The 21888-nt window shown below is 37.6% G+C and overlaps 1 protein-coding gene across 2 annotated transcripts; it reads left to right on the top strand.

Annotated features, from left to right (window-relative positions):
* The first annotated feature begins 1 nt into the window (after position 1).
* oma1 (OMA1 zinc metallopeptidase) lies at positions 2-20946 on the top strand. 2 transcript variants are annotated; one of them, XM_079584674.1, is made up of 9 exons: positions 2-101; positions 499-810; positions 1508-1736; positions 1996-2169; positions 4772-4879; positions 6492-6620; positions 7675-7749; positions 9916-10065; positions 19365-20679. In XM_079584674.1, the coding sequence occupies exons 1-9, from the start codon at positions 46-48 to the stop codon at positions 19626-19628; spliced, it is 1497 nt and encodes a 498-aa protein (XP_079440800.1). In that variant the 5' UTR covers positions 2-45; the 3' UTR covers positions 19629-20679. The 2 variants fall into 2 exon arrangements, with proteins under 2 accessions (XP_079440800.1, XP_079440801.1); XM_079584675.1 differs by lacking the exon at positions 2-101 and having other exon boundaries at positions 126-810; positions 19365-20946.
* Positions 20947-21888: the final 942 nt, after the last annotated feature.

Below are 21888 nucleotides of genomic sequence, written 5' to 3' on the forward strand. Positions count from 1 at the left end.
TAATGACAGTATTATTACTGTGACCTGTCATAGACGGGCGGAACCATGGCGAAGTGTTGCTGTTTGCGGGGGAGTGTTTTAACTGTCGCAGTGAAGTACAAGTAAGTATGAGAAGGAGAAGAGTTTAGAGGGCTTCTAAAAACAGAGACGCGTTTTAAATAACGAATGCGTTTGATTAAGCAGGTGTAGCAATACAAGTCGAGCAACACTGAACGTTTTAGCGGTCTACTTAGTTTAATACTGCTCAAACAACGCACCATGTGGGCTTAAATTGACTTTTTTTTGCTTCCTAGACAGTGTCATTGAAATTACTTTTGTGAATTTAACATGCATAATGAGCCTATAAGCTGTCTCATTTGACCCCTATTATAGTCAAGTAAACAAGAGTAAAGATGAATGTTCAGTGCATTTTATAATAATACTGGAGCAGATTTATATTCGCCTGGTCAAGCTCGACATGTTGTCAATAAACCTGCTCCGGTTACACTCCGTGATAAGATGTTGTGGACAGAGACACTTTCACTGCCGTCCTTCACTCTTTGCCTCTGCTCGGGCTCATCTGATGAGGACAAACTCATCTTCCTATCTGAGAGCAAGAGGATCTGTCACTGTTTCTCCTTCGTGTCTCTGTCTGAGGTCAAGACTGAGACTAAACAGCAGTATAACAGCGTTCAGACCTCCAGCTCATCGAGTGATCGTTCAGTCGACTCGTGAGTTTCACAGCTCAGGCAGACTGAGAGCTGTACCTGCACCCCTGATATGGCTGGTACTGAAGCCCCTGCAGAAGCTCGTGGCCATCATACTGGGCAGGTGAGTGACTCTCTTAAATCCTCTCATTAGGTCCCTTAGTCCCTTAGGTTTTAGAAATCCTATAGGCTACTATCATTTTTGTCCAGAAAGCTTATACCATTTTTTGTTACTTTTTTATTTTAGTTAATTTAAATGACTAGGTTTTATCAATAAATAATCTAATGTAAGCACATTATTTCAACATAAATACAAAATAACATGCATAACCTTGTTAAATTAATTAGCTCAAAAAATATCTCACATTTTGAGTGTCTCAGCCGTCCTCTAGTGGGGGAAAAAAATAATATAACATGATATTTCATGACTCTTGCCACTAGATGGCCTTATAGCTCTATATGGAGCAAATGAACTGTTCCCCTGGGTCCTAAATTCAGTTTTTTTCAGTATGCATCGGGTATATAATATATTTAGACATTATAAAATCAAGTTGTTTAGCATTTTTAATAATGTATTTAAAACAATCTTTTGAACAGTTGTGAACATCACATGCACATTTGAACAACTTAAAAAATGCTTTAGCTTCACATAACATCCACCCAAAGTCCTTCTATATACAGTGGTCCCCATAAATACTTGTCTTTACTGTGGTTATTAAATGGGCAGGTCATTGACACCAAAGTTCTTGGTTTTCTGTGAGGTAAGATAATATTTAATAAGAATTCTGACTCCGATTTCGTGTGTCTCTCTCTGTCTCTAGGAGCATCAGAAAATGGTGGATGGCCCTGCCGGACAATAAAAAGCAGCTGTTTCGGGAATGGACATGGCGTCGACGCTGGCACTTGCTGGGAGCTGTGTCGGTACTGCTGTTCTTCATCTCTCTCCTTTTTCTCACCCACCTGGATGAATCTCCCATTACGGGCAGGACCCGACTGCTGTTGTTCAGCAAGGAGGCCTTCATGGAACTGGCTCAGTCCACTGCGGAAGCGGTACGCCTGCTCAAGTCAGCACAATTGTGTAGTCAGTCTACGTTTTATATTCAATGCAGTTACTATGAATTTATGATCAACAATAATACTTCCAGAGCAATATGTAAGTCTTATAATAGTGTATGCAAATGCTTGGAGTTGGTCCAAACATGTTTGATTTTATTGTGCTATGGGATATTATGAAACTTAAAATATCTCAAATCATTTAATTTTATTTCATGGGCTCTTGCTCCTCTTTCTCCTTTATTCTGTCTCTCAGTATATGGAGGAGTTTAAGGATTCACTGATTGCTCCATCGGACCCCAGGCACCAGGCGGTGGAGCTGCTGGTTGAGACTCTAGTAAAGAGGAATAAGGATATTGCTGAGATGTCCGCTGTCCCCTGGACTGTCCATGTGGTGGACGGTCCACCCATCAACGCATTTGTTTTGCCAGTGAGTCATATCTGATAACATAATTACCAAATTGTTTGTCCAATAAATAAATCAGCTCTATTACATTTAAAGAGGTCATTGTTTTTTTAATAATTTAACATTTTTCCACTTTTTAACTTTTTCTTCTCCCTATTTTTAAAAGCAACTCTGACTGCACAGAAAAACATCTATCTCAGAGTTTGCATATATACTGTATGTGAATATATACCAAACCAAGCGTGCCGTACAAGCCCTGAAAAGTGAAGCCAAAACGTCTCGATCACCCCCGAGCCAAAACGTTGCGTAGTCCATCTTTTTTTACAGTCTATTATACGAACACACACATATACATATATAAATGATATATGCATTTATATAAACTAAAACTTTTATGTTAGATGCGATTAAATCGCGATTCATTTATTTGACAGCACTAATAAATATTAGTAATTAATATTAATAAATTCAGTAGTACTTTACTTTACAGTCCTGTTTCCCATGTACTATGTACTTATTATGGTACTTGTGATAACTAGGTACTAACTCTGAACCTCCCCCTAAACCTAACTTTAACCCATGTAGTTACCTTATATTACCAGGACTTTCTTAGGTAAGTACATGTACTGTAAAATAAATAAACCAAAATTTCATATCTGAAATATTGATACTTTATTTGAGAGAAAAAATTATCACAGAATGTATATGGATATATACTATTATTAATCATTTTTGGTCAGTATGATTTTTTTAAAACTAAATGTAATGCTTTTATTCAGCAAGGTTGCATTATATTGATCAAAAGTAACAGTAAATACATTTATGATATAAAGTTTTCCATCTCAAATGAATGCTTTCTATTCATCAGAGTCCTTAAAAATATCACAGTTTCCATAAAAATATTAGGCAGCACAACTCTTTTCATCTCTTTACATACTAACAATGTTTCTTGAAATATTGTTTGAGCAGCAAATGAGCTAAGAATAATTTCTGTAGGATCATGTGACACTGAAGACTCGAGTAATGATGCTGAAAATTCAGCTTTACCATCACAGGAATAAATTACATTTTAAAATACATTTACAAATTGTAATATTTCACAATATTTCTGTTTTTACTCTAATGTTGATAAAAAAAATGCAGCCTGGGTTAGCATACGAGACTTTAAAAATATTTAAAAAATCTTACCAACCCCAAACTTTTGAACGGTAGTGTGTATATATCCCTATTTTGTAGAATAGCAGTCTTTGTAAAAAGATATACTGTATACAAATATGCAAAATATAGATATTTTGTAACCTGATCCTCTTGAATCTTGAATTTACTGTTTGTGAAATTACCTAAACAGTTATGGATATTTTAAAATTCCCTCCGTTTCTTCATACAGTTTAGTACTTTAGCAAAGAGAGAAGATGTTCTTAAAGGGATAGTTCACCCAAAAATGTAAAGTGATTAATTACTCATTCTCATGTTACGCATCACGTTTGAGCTTCTGCAAGAACCAATGAGGTTCATTCCCATGTTACGCAGCACGTTTGAGCTTCTGCAAGAACCAATGAGGTTTGTTCTCATGTTACGCAATATGTTTGAGCTTTCTCAAGAACCAATGAGGTTCGTTCTCATGTTAAGCACTACGTTTGAGCTTTCTCAAGAACCAATGAGGTTCATTCTCATGTTACGTAGCATGTTTGAGCTTCTACAAGAACCAATGAGGTTTGTTCTCATGTTACGCACTACGTTTGAGCTTCAGCAAGAACCAATGAGGTTTGTTCTCGTGTTACGCAGCACGTTTGAGCTTCTGCAAGAACCAACGAGGTCCATTCTCGTGTTAAGCAGCAGATTTGAGCTTTCTCAAGAACCAATGAGGTTTGTTCTCGTGTTACGCAGCACGTTTGAGCTTCTGCAAGAACCAATGAGGTTTGTTCTCGTGTTACGCAGCACATTTGAGCTTCTGCAAGAACCAATGAGGTTTGTTCTCGTGTTACGCAGCACATTTGAGCTTCAGCAAGAACCAATGAGGTTTGTTCTCGTGTTATGCAGCACGTTTGAGCTTCTGCAAGAACCAATGAGGTCCATTCTCGTGTTAAGCAGCACATTTGAGCTTTCTCAAGAACCAATGAGGTTTGTTCTCGTGTTACGCAGCACATTTGAGCTTCTGCAAGAACCAATGAGTTTTGTTCTCGCGCATCAAGCAGGTTTGGTTGAGCTTCTGTTTATGTTCGCTGATCGATGTTTAAATGTGAATAAAAGCCAAATTCCATCTGTTCATCTTATAAAGCGATGGAGTCTCTTCAGAAAATTTGGATTAAACCACTCATTTTATATAGATTAGTTTTACGAACTCCTTTAGAAGCATCGAAGTGGTTGTTGCGTAGCTGTCTATAGAGGGACAGAAAGCTCTCAGATTTAATCAAAAATACCTTAATTTGTGTTGCAAAGATGAATGAAAGTCTTACAGGTTTGGAACGACATGAGGGGAGTAATTAATGACAGAATTTTTATTTTTGGGTGAACTAACCTTTTAATTCACTGCACATGATTAAAGGAAATCTTGAGACTGATTACTAGAGGAGAAAATGACTGATTTCACAGCTGGAATGATTGTGTGTGTGTGCATGTGTTTCAGAATGGAGAGATCTTCGTCTTCACAGGAATGCTGCAGGCTGTAGCAGACATTCATCAGCTGGTCTTTATACTGGGACATGAGATGGCTCACGCTCTGATTGGTCATGCAGTAAGTCCCGTCCACACTGTCTGACCCCTGCACAAAAACACCCCATTTTAATTCAGTAATTAATTATGCCTAAAGTAAAGTAACCAAGAGCGTAATATTAATATCTGTAAGTAATCTCTCTTAGGGTAATTTTGATTCCAATTTAAATGTATATGAGTATTACATGGTCTGCTATCTGCACACATTGTCAGATGGTTGTAGGGCCCTCGAACTGCCTCTGGAGGACCTTTTATAGTTTGGATCAAATTAAATTTGTACTTCCTTTGCTGTGTCTCTCAGCTTTTTTTCTAGAAGTTAAACACCCTTCATTAGATTCAAGTGCTAGCTTTATCTCTCTTTTGCGTGCGTCATGTTTGACTTTCATCTCTTCACTTGGTTTAAACGAATAGAAGTAGGCGTCCTGTCTCAGAGGCACTAAGCACTGTTAAGGGTTCGGTTTAAAGAGATGTTTTAGTTTCAGAGCTGTTGCATCACTGCATGCTTATGGGTCTGGTTAGAGTGAAGGATCTTAGCACTCATATGAGGGTTAACATGGTATGGCTGAGAAAAACTAAATTGATTCAGCACATTTTTCTGTGACACTGAACATTCCCTTTAAAGCCAAGCTCATGTTATTAGCCTCAAGGGTTTGCTTCAGCAACAAGCTGACGCTCTTATGAGACTCCTTCTGACTTGTTGCAGATACTACAAACCTGCATGCACACTGTAATCAACGATTATGTTATTCTGATCCTAGATACAGTTGAGAGGAAAAACAATCTCAGTATAACTGATGGACATGATTTCTTTCATATTATTTCTGTTCAGCAAAGGATACTTAAATTGTATCGCTGTTTCCACAAAAAAAGAAAAACAAAATTCAACATTGATGATTAGAAATGTTTCTTGAGCAGCAAATCATCATATTAGAATGATTTCTTAAGGATCATGTGACACTGAAGACTGGAGTAATGATGCTGAAATTAATTACATTTTAAAATAGGTTAAATTAAGTTACTTTACACTGCGATAATATTTCACAAACAGTGACAGTAAAGTGGCTCCAAAAAAGTTTAATTAAAAAAAAGAAATAAATGCCATATGTGTGAGGACCAAACCGAGATTTAAGTTTCATAGTCATTAAAAATTGTATCTAAAAGATCATCATAGACATTTAATAAAAATAAATGTGTTACACACACATATGGGTTTAAGGATGAAGAAAGTGAAAACCATATATTTTAATGCAAGTAAGCTATAATAATAGGTTAAAAAAGGTATACGACTTTATGTCCATGCAGATTGCATAATTTTATAACAAATCTGCTTTGCAGCATGTACCTGGCCACTTTTGGACATGTGTTTTGGCATATCTGTCGCCCTTCTTTCAGTAGAATGAGTATTGTAATTACAATTCAGTGTGATTTATTATGTCTCTCGTCGTTAAATAGCTTGTTTCTTTTTCTTTGTTTTTCTACATTGTTCCTAATTGGGCATGCTGTCAGAGAATGGGCTGCTAAGCAAGAGTAAAAATGGTTCTTAACACCAAAATACAAACAAATTAGCATAGCAGATAAACGACGAAATCAACAAAGACAGAAAAGCCCGTAATGAATTTCTTTCTCTTTCCCAGGCAGAGCAGGCCAGTTTGTCTCACGTGGTTGACCTGCTGTCTGTCGTCCTGCTAACGGCGATCTGGGCCATCTGTCCTCGGGACAGTTTAGCTCTGCTGGGCCAGTGGATTCAGGGCAAACTAGTGCAGGTGACAGCGGACCTTGTGATCTCTGTTTTACCCTTTTTCAATCGATTCCTAATCTGCCTTCATTCCACATGTTTTCACTGAAGTAAAGCTGGTCTTGAACCAGAGATGTTCACCGTTAATCAAGACACTTCATTTTGCCAGTCTGTTTGAAATTAAAATATTTTTTCCCACTCTGTTGAACACAAAAGAAGTTATTTAGAAGAATATGGGTAACTGAACATATTTTGGTCCCCATTGACGTCCATAGTAGGAATAAAAATACTATGGAAGTCAACAGTGCCCCACAACTGTTTGGTTACGGACATTCTTCAAAATATCGTCTTTTGTGTTCAACAGAAGAAAGAAATTCATACACGTTTGGAACAACATGTGGTTGAGTAAATGATGACAGAATTTTCATTTTAGGGTGAACTATCCCGGCTTTAAGACATTGATGGGACTCTGTTTACGTTGGGTTCGTCCATTAACGATGCAAACACTCCTTAAGTATTGATTCTAAAATCCCTAAAAGACCCTTTAAACAAGAATTATACTCCTGCACTCGAGCTCAACGTAACCTTCTCAAGTACTCTCTCACCACCATTATAAAACAATAACAATATCTCAGAGGAGATCTTATTTGGGTTTCTAAGGACTTCAATTTGAGGTTAGTTTAAATTCAGCTACATTTATTTGTCTTCTAAATGGATATTGAATTAGCATTTTCTGAATCACTGTGCGGCATAAAACAAAGGCCCACTTTCAATTTAATTGTATTTCAGTTTGTTTATGGCGTTTTTCTTCTAAGATACCATGTACTCTCCTACTCTTCTTTTTATGTGAGAATTTTCATCCCTTTCTTTCCTTGTTTTTCATCTTCTTTGCCCTGTATATTTAAAATAAATTACATTTTAATGGCTGGGCTTTTTATCTCCTAGTCATTTTGTTCTCCAAATATGGTTCACTTTATTCTGTCCATCTTCCTCTGTTTACCCAATATAACTCTTGTGTGCGCTGTCAGAATAGCTCATTTAACTGCATATATTCTCTCTCATTTTCTCTGTTTGTGTTGTAGTTCTTATTTGACCGGCCCTTCAGTCGTAAGCTGGAGGCAGAGGCGGACCAGGTTGGCCTACAGCTGGCTGCCAAGGTACTGCAGATATTATCTGATTCTGTACAAACAAAGTCTTCTTGTAGCAACACCAAGCTTTTGGTTCAATTCCAAGGGAATGCATACTGATAAAATGTCTACCTTAAATGCACTACAAGTTCTGTTTCACAGTGTAAGCAGCTTATATGTTTATTCAGGTTTCAGGTTGTACAGTGCGTGCATAAGCAGTGCAGTGCTGTGTAGCAGAAGTGCAGCTGCAAGTAGACTTTCGGTGTTAAGCCTATTTTTGCACCTTGTAACTGAATTTGTTTGGGGGAAAAAACCTGTCTGTCAGGCTTAGTGAAAATTAAATGAATTGACAACACTTTCCGTTCTGTAAATCAAGATGATTCATGCAATTTATAGCTCAGTGTTATTCTAGTAATCTTTATATTGTATTTATAAATATTTTGAATCAGCCTTTTCAAATTTTAATCAATTGAAATGTTTCATGTTTGTCTTCTATATAGCTTGAATTTTTATTTCAGTTTCAGTACTTCAACTTAAATGTATTCATTATATAAGTTTAGGCTTTCCATCTAATGTTTATAGTTTATTTTATTTCAGCTCTAATTCAATTACTGAAAACTATTTTTAATTGTTCGTTTTACAAGAACCACACTGTTATATTTGGCATTATTTTTTGTTTAATGTAGAGCATGTAAATTAATTGGCATTTAAAGCATAAAAAAGAACATATTTTCCTCCCCTCACATAAATTTGATTGCATGGTGATTATGTATGTTGCAGTTAAATCTGATTCATTCAAAAACTGTTGTGTGTGTGTGTGTGTGGTGTGAAACAGGCCTAAGCCGCATTGGCGCCTGACAAATGTAAAAAAAAAAAATATTAATGTGATAAATGATCTAAGATTTTTTGTGACTTGTTGTCTCGCTGCCCTATCAGGCAATGACTTTGCAGGCAGCGTTTGCGCACAAAGGTTCCTCACAAAACTGATTTCGGACAGACTTCTGAGGCAGTTACGGTTTAATGATCTACAGCAAAATAGAGCAAACTTTAGTGAAAACTACGAAAATATTTAATGACTACAAACGTAATTTCTCGCTAGAAATAAGTGAACATTTTTTATAAAAATTTACATTTACAGACGACTTTATTCAGACGTCTTTAACCTTTATTTATCTTCATTTTTCTAGCTCAACTGTCACAGACTGGAAAGCACAGGATTACACATTTGACCGGATTGCTTTCGTAGTGTAGCTTTCATGTGGTCGAATGTATTCGAACGGCCACAAAAGACCACCTGACCTAGTGCGTAAACATTATGGGACACGCGCTAGCCAGACAGGATTTAAACTAGGACCTAAGTTTGGTTTGAAGTCAAATAACGTACTGTACCAAGCACAATTTTTTTCTCACCATTCCTGATTTCTAACACTCGTTCTTGCGTCTGTCAGAGCAGAAACGAAAGCCGCTGCTATTTGTACGTTTTTCCGTCGTCTCTGGGCGCGTTCATATGTAAATTACAAAAACGCATCTTAATACCAGATGTAAACAGGGCCTTATACAGTATTACATGCTTGACTTAAATAGCAAATAAAGTAACTTTTGAAGTCATTCTTAGGAATTAAACACTTCAACTCTATGCCACTCTGAATAAAAGCTGTATAACTATTAACTTATGATGACTAGAAAACTGGATATGTTAAGGGGAACCTGCTGTATATCAGTCATTTATAGGCTTAGTATCCTACATGACCTCTAGATGGCACTGTTTCTTTACAAACTGCTTGATGGAAGCGTTTATCTGCATGTGGCAATGGTCTGATTCACGGTGTAGTGCTCTTCCGGTCAGCATGTCTCCTGATCCCATGCTTGGCATCATTATGGAGAAACAGTCAATTCCCTTCTATCTCTTATAGTAGTAATAACGGGCCGCCTGCTGCTCGTAAATGGGCCCAGATCCGGCCTGCCACTGCCGGCTCGGTGAAGGACACAGGCATGTTGCATGGCTAGCTCGACTCAGTCATGATTCATGCTGTCCGTGAGCCAGCCTGCTCTCGGCTTTAGCTCCAGCTAATGTTGTGCCCGTCGGGTTGTGTGCGTGTCATCTCCCTGTTTGCTTCCTTTGATGATGGCAGGACTTTAAAATGCCAGGAAAGCATCTCTTTATGTGTATTTGAGATTTGTGTGCTTTTCTGACAGGCGTGTGCTGATGTGAGGGCGGCCACAGTGTTTTGGCAGCAGATGGAGATCTATGATCAGTTGAGTGGCCAACCAACCATCCCCGAATGGCTGTCCACACACCCTTCCCACCAAAACCGTGTCAGACAGTTGGACCGCCTCGTTCCTGAGGTAAAGAACACAAAAGCAAATACATGCATCATTAGACATTAGTATACCGGGTTATATGAGTGAAACCTTTCCCACAACATGTACATCGGTATTACATTTATGGTGGTATTTGAATTGATCTCAAAATAAATAACCGTTAAAGCCATGGCCTAGCATACTTATTCTCAACCATGCTAAGCTTTGGCACCCATGCATAATTTCCCTGTTGCATTCTCAATCCCATTTCCTCGTAATTTCCAATCTTCTCTAAAAAAGTGGATTAAAATTACCAGTTAAAATACCACAAAAAAGGAATTGTCAGTGTATTGATCAGAAAATGTAAATAATAGGGCTGTGAATAGATAAAAAATGTTATGCTTAATTTTACAATCAAACGCATACTTAACGTTAAATTAAGCATACACCGTTTATCTTCATAACACATTAATTTTGTCATCATTTGCTATATCCAGAAAAGTAAACCATCAGATTGAAGGATGATTCTCACAAAAAAGTGTTTTCCGCAAGCTTTTTTCTAGGTAAATTTAGGTTTCTTTCCAAAAAAGGACACCAAATAACCAAATGATCTGTTACTCGCGGTAAATCAAGAAACAATTAATTCAATCAATAAGACTAACAGTGTTGAGCTATATATAACAATGATTAGTTTTCTGTAGATAAAAGTATCCAAACAGTTGCTTACCTGTCTAATAAAACATAATATATTGAAGCGTCTTTGGTGTTTTCATGGTTTCTACGGAAGTAAAACTGGAAATCGAGGGTAACGCGAATATGACGATGCAATGACACTGGTTAAATTGCTGATTTCTATGGATTTAAATGGTGGAAGAATTTGGGAAAATGTAACTACACAAGTCAACAAAATATATAACATTGTTTTAGTGTTTTTGTAATAATTTAATCCAAAAATATTACTTATTGTCCTCCTATAACTCCTCAAATTTGTGTATAACCTGATGATCATGTTCTCCATCCTGATTTGAGATGATCCAAAGAGCATCTTCAGCTTTAATGGATGCAAGGAAATAGCTACGGAAATCTCTAAGAAAGACTATTGTTTAGTTATGTGATAAGACCATTCATATGACTGGTGTTTTCAATACCACAAGATGGAGAGCTGATTTCTGTTTTTAAATTAAGGAATATGTCCTGGGTACTCGTTCTCTTGATTTAAAGAGTACCCATCAGAAACACGCACCGTAGGGCTCGCAAACACGTCTGAAATCCAGACTCCACCAGCTAACAAGACGTCTGGAGACCCCTCTGCTTTAGAGCAAACTCCACCTTCTACACACATGCCTTAGACCACGTTCATTGTGGAAATGAACAAATAAATGCTCTACTGCTGGAGGGGAAAACCAAACACAAAGGCCTGGAGGATCCATGAAACTCAACATTCATATGGTGTAATCTTTAGATCAGTACCAGCAGCCACAGAAGAGAGCCTTCATAAGTGATTGAGGCTAAATAATTCATGTGAGCTGTTATGCGGTACATCAAGATATATAGTGCAATGCATGACAGTGATTTGTTGGAGCGTGAATTGAACTCCATCAAGATCTTATGCTTGATTCTGAACAACTGCAATTTCCTCTCATAAAAAAATGGCAACATTCATAGCGACAGTCAAATAATAATCCTAATGCAAAAACTGGATTGAGGAAGTGTTTGTCCAGGTGTCACCCAGCCCGGAACGGGATCTAGTCATTGGAATATATACCCCCCAGAACTCTGCCTTGCCAACCCAATCAGTTTTTAGTGTTAATCTGTTTTTTGTGATTTGTGCATTGATTACAAACAATCTGAGGCAGTGTGTTGAGCGGTTTGATGAAGGGCTGTAGAATGCCCCAGCCAATCAAAAAATAACATCAGAAAATTGAAGTATTTTTCTTTTGTAAGCTGAAAGTAACGGCGCTGCACATTATACACAACTCACAAGGCACTTCAGTCTGTTGTTGAAAAAGCAGAGGCTGACAAACACACGAGCCAAAACGGGCAGAAATATTTGCAAGCTATCAAGGTGCGAATTACAGGGATATCTTAATGAATATCTTCATATTATTTACTTGTAAATCTGAATATACATTTCTATAGCTCCGACTCATTTTAAAGTTTCATTTGGCCGAAAATGGGTCATACAATTTTAATACCTGAGCAGTTCGCTATAAACATCGCTTTGAGAATGTGCATTTATTGCATGGATGGAGCAAGAATATAATGTAGGGTATAAAATGCATATGCATAGTTCTGTTGAAATCTTGTCCTCTTCGGCTTGCTGTTAACTGAATGCATGATGTAAACTATCTGCTTAAATAACAAATAAGAATGTGCTGCTTATCTTTCAATTAGTTAGCAGCCATTCACACAGAATTATTTTTTTTGCGGTTAAAAACCCGAGAGAAAGGTCAAAGAAGCGAAAATAAATGCAAGGTCTAGAGACACTTTTTTAAAAAAAAGTTTAAATGGCGTGTTCTGTCATGAAGTTCTGTTAAAGTTCTGTCATGAAACTCTAGATGGCGCAGGCTGATTAACCAAACTGATGATATTCACTGCGTTTACTACTTGGCACAAGCTGATTGGTTCATGTCGCATCTGCAGCCAATGAGCTTGCAGTTTGCAGCGCACTTTTTAGAGTTCCTCCGAAACCCTCCACTTTCCCCAGCTCCACCTGTATAGATCCACCTGTATAGATCAGCAGCAGTATGTCTTACACGCTCATAGCAGCGTATGTATTGGAGTAGCAAGTTCCTGTACTTGCTCTGCAGCAGCAGCAATAATCTATAACAACAGCAATAATCAACAACAGAAGCAGTGTGGCAGATCTATTCTGCCAAGGCCAAATACATTAACATTTTCATTACCATTACCATGCTAAAAATCTGCCAAGAGTTGTCATGATAGGACTTTTAATTTTAATGTGAGAGGCACGTTTTTAGAAAGCCACGTCATGCCACGACGCTGCAAAAGTATGGAACCGTGTTAACGTTGCATTCATTACTCTATCTATCTATCTATCTATCTATCTATCTATCTATCTATCTATCTATCTATCTATCTATCTATCTATCTATCTATCTATCTATCTATCTATCTATCTATCTATCTATCTATCTATCTATCTATCTATCTATCATTTTTAAATTTAAGGTTTCCGGAAAGCACAAAATGATCCTGCTTTTGTTGCTGTGCTACAGTTGCAGGCCTGAGGTTTTTGTTTGATTGCTTGGTCCAAATCCATGATAAATTCCACTCCCTTGCCTAAAGTGTCTTTTTCATAATGTATTTTTTAGCTTTGACATCGGTTTGCTTCAGTGCCCCTGTAGTACTAGCGCTGCTGTAGTATTTTTTGGGGTTGTAGTATAATGATCATTTAGTTCTTTTTGCAATGAAAAGCAGAAATAAATCAACAATTACAAATCGGATTTACAAATTACTATTTGTATTGTATTTGTATTGGGTATTGAGACAAATTTCATGATTCGATTTCGATTCACAAGCTTGCGATTCGATATTTAATATTATATTTAACGAAATTTTATCAAGGGGAAAAAACTATACTATGCTCTAATTATACATGGTCAAATGTAACTGATTTGTACACAAACACTTAAATTACACTTAAGGAAGTTTTTATAATAATAAAGTTATAATACTAGTAGCTTTACAATTACATAATTTTAAATAAAACATTTTTTTTAAATAATTTTAAAGTTTGCACATTGCTTGTGTGATAGGCCTATCCACTGACTCACCTTGGTTTAAAATGTAAATATTTCCAATATTGTGTGAAAATTTCCCTTATCATCAATTGCTCACAAAATGATGGACAGAGATTTAGATTTTGCATGCGTCATTCCCCTTGATAAAATCAAGTAAATTAATAAATAAATGAGTAAATAAAAAAGTACTCAAATCAGAAGATGTGATGAGAAGGTGAAGTCCGCGGTGGTCTAAAAATTTGTAATCCATTTTAGCGGAAGTGAGGGACTGCACGATTTGAATGCTTATATCTCCTAAATGCGAATTTTGTCATTGTTTTGGAACACACCAGCCTATTCATAGTCTCAGCCTCAGACGTCACGCCCACAGAACGTTGGCTAAACGTCTGATGCATATGGTACACTTAACTAGAAACACTTCAGGAATGTCGAAGTCGTCATCTGATTGGTTGAATTTTATCGGATTTCCGGGGGGCGCGAATCTCGCGTTTATTTTCGGTCTGCCGGGAAACAAAGCGCAGACGTGTGATTGCGGGAGAAAAACTGTTGTGTTTACATGAGTGACAATGAGCATTTATCAAGATCAGCTAAACGTAGGATTCTCAAAAGTATGCGAGGTTCACGGCATAGACTTTTTAAGAGATGTCCAGGAGTTTTGTTTGAGGCACTTAGTGGATACTTGTTGCACGCCGGTCTGTTGTTGTGGGGACATTTCCACGCCCCGAAATGTGACGCTGGACGAAACAAACTGTTATTGGTTGTTTGACATGTCGGTCAAACGGCCTTATGGGCAGGCCTTGGCATTTACTATAAGAATTGATATCTGTTCGTAAAAATTCGAATAGATGAATCAATATTTTGATCAATATCAATCAATATTTTAACCCAGCCCTACAAATTACAATGAAATGCAAATGAGCTGCTGCTCCCGGCACAGGGGGCGGAGCTTCAACAGCTTGTGTCCTTTTACCTCACACAGACATGCACTGCAAATTTCAAAAACTTTTAGCCTTTTATGTTCAAACCGAAGTCAGACAATGATGGAGAGACTCAAGAAGTGACAACATGTAGAAGCAACAGGACATTTCTGAATGGTTAGTTGATTCATTTTTGTAGATTATGTGTAGTTATCTTCTAGCCATTGATTCATACTGTCTTGATCATCTATAAATTGTGTTCCCAGGGGCAGGGTTTATAACTTTGTAACTTTGCTGATGTTGTTTATGCTCAAACAGCAACATTACACTAACTGAAGTTAGAAAAGTGAAATCATAATCAACCACCCCTTTAAGTATCTGATGTTAGGCAGCAGATGGAAAATTATAAATCACTTTGACACTTTTAAGAGTCTTAAAAAAAAAAAAAAAAAAAAATCAGGCACTGAAACCACTATAAAACCTACTATAAAATGATGAAATATTTGCAATTTGCAATATGTTGCTTCCAAAAACATCCCCTCACAATTCACAGCTACGGCCGTCAACAGAGAAAGGCAGATGGTGTAGTTACAGCATCCACCAGCAGGGGCAAAATGGATGATGCCAACCCTTAACCACTTGCTTTAAACAAAGAGCTCAGGTTAACATACTGTTTATCGAGTAAACTGTATATGGACAGTCATCTACAGGAGAATATTCTCTCCCCGTCACACACCAGCTGCGGCAGAAGGTTGCGCGTCAATGTGTGAATTTTAGTGGCAGGCAGGGGCCTTACTTGACCTTGAGCTTGAACTCTTAACAGTCCTGTCTGCATACTCACACACTCCAAACACATAAGCAACAGATGGCCAGGACACTAATTGTCCATCAACTGTAATGCGTGTGTGTTTCTATTGTTGAGTGGAAGCTATTACTCCTTCGGGAAGTTATTTTAAAACGCCCTCCATCTCTCTCTATTCTCACCCTCTTTAACCCGAGCCAATGGAGAGTCGTCCTCCGTGTTCTCGCTAATGAGAATTACCGTGTGTGTGTGTGTGTGTGTGTGTGTGTGTGTGTGTGTGTGTGTGTGTGTGTGTGTGTGTGTGTGTGTGTGTGTGTGTGTGTGTGTGTGTGTGTGTGTGTGTGTGTGTGTGTGTGTGTGTGTGTGTGTGTGTGTGTGTGTGTGTGTGTGTGAGAGAGAGAGAGAGAGAGAGAAAGAGTGAGAGAGAGAGAGAGAGAGAGAGAGAGAGAGAGAGAGAGAGAGAGAGAGAGAGAGAGAGAGAGAGATACAAGTACATTTTGAAGACGTCACCTTTATAAGAGTGACTGTTTGAGAGTAACTTGTCTGACTTGTCAAGGAAGTTCAAATTTGCTGAGGTGAAGTGACAGCTAACCGGCTAGCATTGACATCATAGAGAATCCACCTGTCACTCAAAAGTGGGCACACCCTTAATTTTGCAGAACTTTAAATATTAATCAACTAAACGGACGAGTTATAAAAAAATTCACCCCCCTCACAGTTGTTATGAAGGGCAAAATTAGCTGTATAGACCAAAGCCACATAGAGAACCAGGCTGTAAACATGTTTTTTTCTGCTGTAAAGTTGGGCATTTTAACATGCGGGAGATACAGATTTGACTCACTTCTGCAGCCAGCCTCAAGCGGCCAGTCGATGAATTGCCGTTTAATTCACTTCCGTGTTGGTTTCAAGAGAGATACAGGGAGGTTGCCGCTTGGTTTGAACATAAAAGGCTAAAAGTTTTTGAAATTTCCCAAAAAAAATCACACACACACAAGCTCTTGAAGCTCCGCCCTCTGTGACGGAAGCAGAAGCTCATTTGCATTTAAAGAGACAGACACAAAACGGTGTGTTTTTGCTCACCCTCAAAAAGTGATAATTTAAACATGTTATATAAAAATATCTGTGGGGTATTTTGAGGTAAAACTTCACGTACCCACTCTGGGGACATCAGAAACTTATTTTTACATCTTGTGAAAATGGCATTATACCAAACCTTTAAAGACTTTCACTCAGTGTGAAACATCAGTGAGAAAGATGACATGGACTTATAATTGGATTTTTATTAAATTAATTAAAATAATAGTATATAAATGTGTGTATATGTTACACATGTTATATTTAATATGATTAATTTTATATATAATAATGTAAATGATATATTTTTATATAATTTACATTATTATATATAATAATGTAAATTATATATTATTTTTTTATATTATATATTATGTTTATCATACATATTTAAAATACATATTTATATAAATATTTATTCAACCTGGTTTCATCCTTTACTGGCATTGTTTTTGAAGCTAAATTCCTTTACGAACTAAGAAAGATATCTTTGATAATTAAAATATTCTGCAAACGGTTTAGTGACTTAGCACCAAGTAAACTAGATGTACATTAACAGAAATATTTTTCTTCTTTGTTTTGATCCGTAAAATAGTCCGTACTTGTTACTTTTAAAGAATGCATCTGCTTTTTAAAACTTAAAGTGTTCTGTGTCACTTTGGTCGTAAGTATGCTACTGATGTGTCCCTCTTGGGTAATTGTTTTCAAGCTTTATTCCAGCCACTCTTTCATCGAGTGTCATTTGTTTAGTAGAGTTTCCCTAATGGCCTGGTTCTCAAACATTGCAGTGTTGCTTAAAACTGCCTGTCTTCCTGGATTGAGTGTGTATTTAGCAGCTCAGTTTGATATGTTCTCCCTTGGGCAGATGGTTCGGAAATTGAATAATAATTTAACTAGACAATTCTTTACGTTAAGTGTCCTTTGTGCTGGTTGTTTATGTTTCAAGAGGCATTATTGATCTAGTGTTATGAGGGCTGTTTCTTCATCACCCCTAATGGAGGTCAGAGGTTATAGTTCAGGGGTCACCAGACAGAAAACAAATCCGTCTTTGTAAATGCATGTGGATGTCTTTAATGTAGGAGATCCTTGTCAATCAAGTAATTACAACTACTTCAAACTAGGGGTGTGCGATATTACGATTTTTGATCGTGGACGATTAAAATGTCTCCACGATCTGCTTCTGAAGAAATATCGTAGGATCGTCCATTTTATCAGTTTGCATTTCTGGCGCCTCCGTCTCAACATACTGTACAGCGCGACGTATATCCACATAAAATGCAGAGGAACGGGACACTGTAGTTCATAAAAATGTATTATTTGCATGTGCTTTAAAGCCTTGCCGGTTAAACATGTCATTCGCTGCTGATGCGCTAGTCTAACGGGCGCTTTTCTGAGTGCAAACACCCGACGCGCGCATGCACTAAAAGCCTGTCTAACAGCGCCCGTTACTAAACTAAGTTATCTTTCGAGTCTTATTGCGCTAATACCGTCAAATACACACAAGGTTTACATAAACAAAGTTGGTTATGTCTAAAGTGAAAGAACAATAGAAAAAATGAAGAAAAAATCTGCTTGTCAAATGCGTGTAGACTCGTTGCGCGCAGATCTTAAAGAGACAGTAGCCCTAATAGTAAACATGCTGCCGCTTGTCCTTAAAGGGACAGTTACCCAAAAATAAAAATTCTGTCATTATTTACTCACTCTCTAATGTTGTTCCAAACCTGTATTAATTTGTTACTTGTGCTGAACACAAAAGAAGATATTTTGAGGAGTGTGGCTAACGGTTGCTGGTCCCCATTGACTATACCATAGTATAGGAAAAAACTATTATGGAAGACTTTGGGGTACATCAACTGTTTGGTTACCCACATTCTTCCAAATAACTTTTATTTTCAACAGAAGAGAGACTTATTCGGGTTTAAAGCGGCTTGAGAGAATTAAAATTTTTGGGAGAACTATCCCTGTTAATAAAACAACAAAATACAAAGAGCATCTCACTCACTCTTGACTGAGAACTTTAATAGTAGCTTTAATAAGAATCAATGTAAAATTTATACAGTGAAGTCGATGTTGTGTTTTATTTTCATATTTGTTAATTTAATTACTTTCTTCAATGCTGATAAATAAACCTACAGCTGAAAAAATAAAACACTGTTTATTTAATTTGTATATTAAGTTGTGTATGTGTATCTTTGTTCTTAATTTTTAATAACAAAGACAATGACAAATATTTTTTATCTTCGCCACTTTGGCCTAAATGTCTGCCATTCTTTTTTATTTTATATTTTGTTACCTAAGGCTTTGTTTTTAAAATAGGGACATTAGTTTGGCTGTGATGCTCAGTCAATTGCAAAATAGTAAAACCAACATGAAAAGGAATCGTGATAAAATCGTGAATCGTGATTTTCCTGGAAAAAATCGTGATATGATATTTTTGCCATATCGCCCACCCCTACTTCAAACCATCCATCTGGATTTTATATCACTATTTCCATCATTCCATCAATTCATTTCTTCGAATAACTATTCCAATCCAAATTTGATGTCACTATTTCAATCCATCTATCCATTTTTTTGAATAACTTTTACAATCAATCCATCTAGATTTCATATCCATCCATCCATCTATCGAGATTTGTTTAAAACTCTTTCCCGTCCATCCATATTTCTTATCACTACACTGTCCGTCCGTCCCGTCCCCTGGGTGGAGATGAGGAGATGGTAGATGTGCAGGTCAAAGCTCAACTCCATCTGTATTAATCTGTGTCATTCTCTGTGTTGTTATAGGCTCTGGAGCTCCGTGCACGCTGTGACTGTCCCGCCCTCCCCGAAGTTGACCCCCGTGTTGTTTTTTACAAGAGCGTTCAATTGCTTCTGGACAAAATTGAAAAACAAGAGCTGATGGAAAAAGAGGAAAAGATTGAGAAAGAGAGATCTGGAGTCTTGTTGCCACTCCCTCAAAGCCATCCCGTCCCGGCTCAGGGGTCTCCGCCTCAGCTGGGGGGAGTGCTGGTCACATCCGCTCTGCCACAAACTCTGCTTAGCAAATGAGACTTGATGAAATGTGACTGACAGGGACAAATTCAATCTTTCCATTTCACTTCTCTTTTTCAAGTGCAGTGGCTCTGAACAAGGCCTGAGAGGATCGTCGGATAGAACTGGGCAGTTTTTATTTTTGAATCCATTACATTAGTTGTCACTTTAATACACATTTGATACCTACGTCAACTGCTGGGATAATAGTCTGTGAGATGATTTGGAATAGGCATATGTACATCACTTGTGTGTGTGATGCTTGAGTTTATGCCCTTAATTCAAGTATCCGCTGCAGTGCGTTCATGTTAATAATGGAGCAATTGTAAATGGGCTTTTAATTGGATTTAATGATGTTATTAGCATAAGACCCCTGTGAAGTTGAATGCATTATGGTGTATAGTACATTATTCATCAAACATCTGCCTTTGCTTTAATGTCTCCTATACAGTAGGTTCTAGGCTGTGATATAACTCTGCTGTATAGCAGTTAATGTCACTGATTTTAAAGCTGCATGGAGCTGTGGACACACTTCATTATTTAGAGGATGGACAGCTGACGCCAAATGAGCCAAAAATTGTTGATTTTATTTTTTTAAATGCTCTGTGTATGAAGGCTATGAATGTAAATAATATGTGACTGAAATTACACTCAAGCTAAATTTTTCAGCACCTTACAAAGTGTTTCGAAGTGAATGATATTTGGTTTAATAAGTATACATTGTTATATAATTGGGGAATTCAGGAATTGATTGGCACAAATCTGAATAAGGGTTTGCAGTGAATTATGGAGCCCTACTTCCCACATGAAATGCCACCGGCATCCACTTTTGGAGAGGTTTTTTTTTATATCCCAGAACTGGAGGTGAGTTCACGCTCGAGAATCTCATTGTATTCCTGTGGTAATGTTACCTTTTCAGTTCTGTGTTATTTACTGTCTTTTCCATATTTGTTAAATTAACATTATCAACTATGAAATTACTGTTTTTGCTGCTGGCAATGTTTTAGAAAGACTGCATTACTTACAACAGTAGCCTTCAACAATCGTGTACAGATTGCGTTGACCACTGATTTCGAGGGTATGTTGCATTTCTACCTGATCTGCATGATTCCTTTAGTGAATCCGGTGCAAAACAACGCAATCCATGTGTGCAAATCAACAGCATTATCAGCAGGGGCCATCCGTTCTTAGTAAATTCCCCCGTGTTTGCTTTAATCATATTCAGTCATCTTAATCTGATTTTACAGGTAGGATTCAAACTATTTCATTTGTACTTGCATTCAAAGGCAAGAGCATAAAACATCTAAGCAAGCAGACATAAAGCCAGCCAATCTGCTGCTGCTGCTTCCTTCCCTAGAGGCCACTTTTTATAGAGTGATGTACCCGTAAAGTGCAACATGTTTCTGTCTGTCAGACAAATGTGACGCTGCACTCTGGGCCTCTAACGAGGGAAAATGTGGGAGGACAAAAGCACCATATCGAAGAAAAGAGTGATGCATTTGCTCTTACTGGACAGATTTTTGAGCAGATGGCTATATTTGTCCTCTCACCCGCCCACTAGCTATTTCCATACAGACTGAGGAAGACCTCTCACTGAGAGATATCACGTTGGTGTTGATTTTTATCTCTGTATGTCTACATTTTATCAATTGTTGGGCTGGTTATAGTTCTTTTCTAAAGCAGAAGACCCACTGATGCCACACATAGAGTTTGAGAGTTTGCCAGGAGAAATGGTGCATGTCATGCACCATGGACCAAGTGTGGTATCCCAAAATGTTCTTAACTTTTCACAGGTAACGTAACCCTATTGGAAATTCTAGCTAAAACCGTAATCCTGTAGAAGGTTTTTGGAACATTGCATTTGGTTTCTAGCCCATCAATGCTGATTTAGTTGGTTGATCAGCTGGACTTCGAGCTGGTATCCATTTTAAGATTCTTGACCACCAACAAACGAGCTACTATGTTCCATAAAACAGCTTGACCACCTTAAACTGGTGACCTGGTTCTTCCAGCCGAACCCTCGACCAAAGTAGACTACTGAAGGTTGGTAGTCCATTCTAGTAAAGTCATCTAGAGCTTCTCCACCACTGTGGACCAAAACAAACAAGCCATCACAGTATATAAAGAATCCTGAACACCTTAAGCTGGTTGTGACCAGGTTTTTTCAGCAGGCCCCTTGCCTGTTGGTAGCAATTGTGAGCATCTCAACCACCACGGACCAGCAATAAACTGTCTACCACCTTAAGCTGGTCTGATCTGGCTTTTCCAGAAGGACTTC

Source organism: Phoxinus phoxinus (assembly GCF_949152265.1).
Source record: "Phoxinus phoxinus genome assembly, chromosome: 16".
NCBI lineage: Eukaryota > Metazoa > Chordata > Actinopteri > Cypriniformes > Leuciscidae > Phoxinus > Phoxinus phoxinus.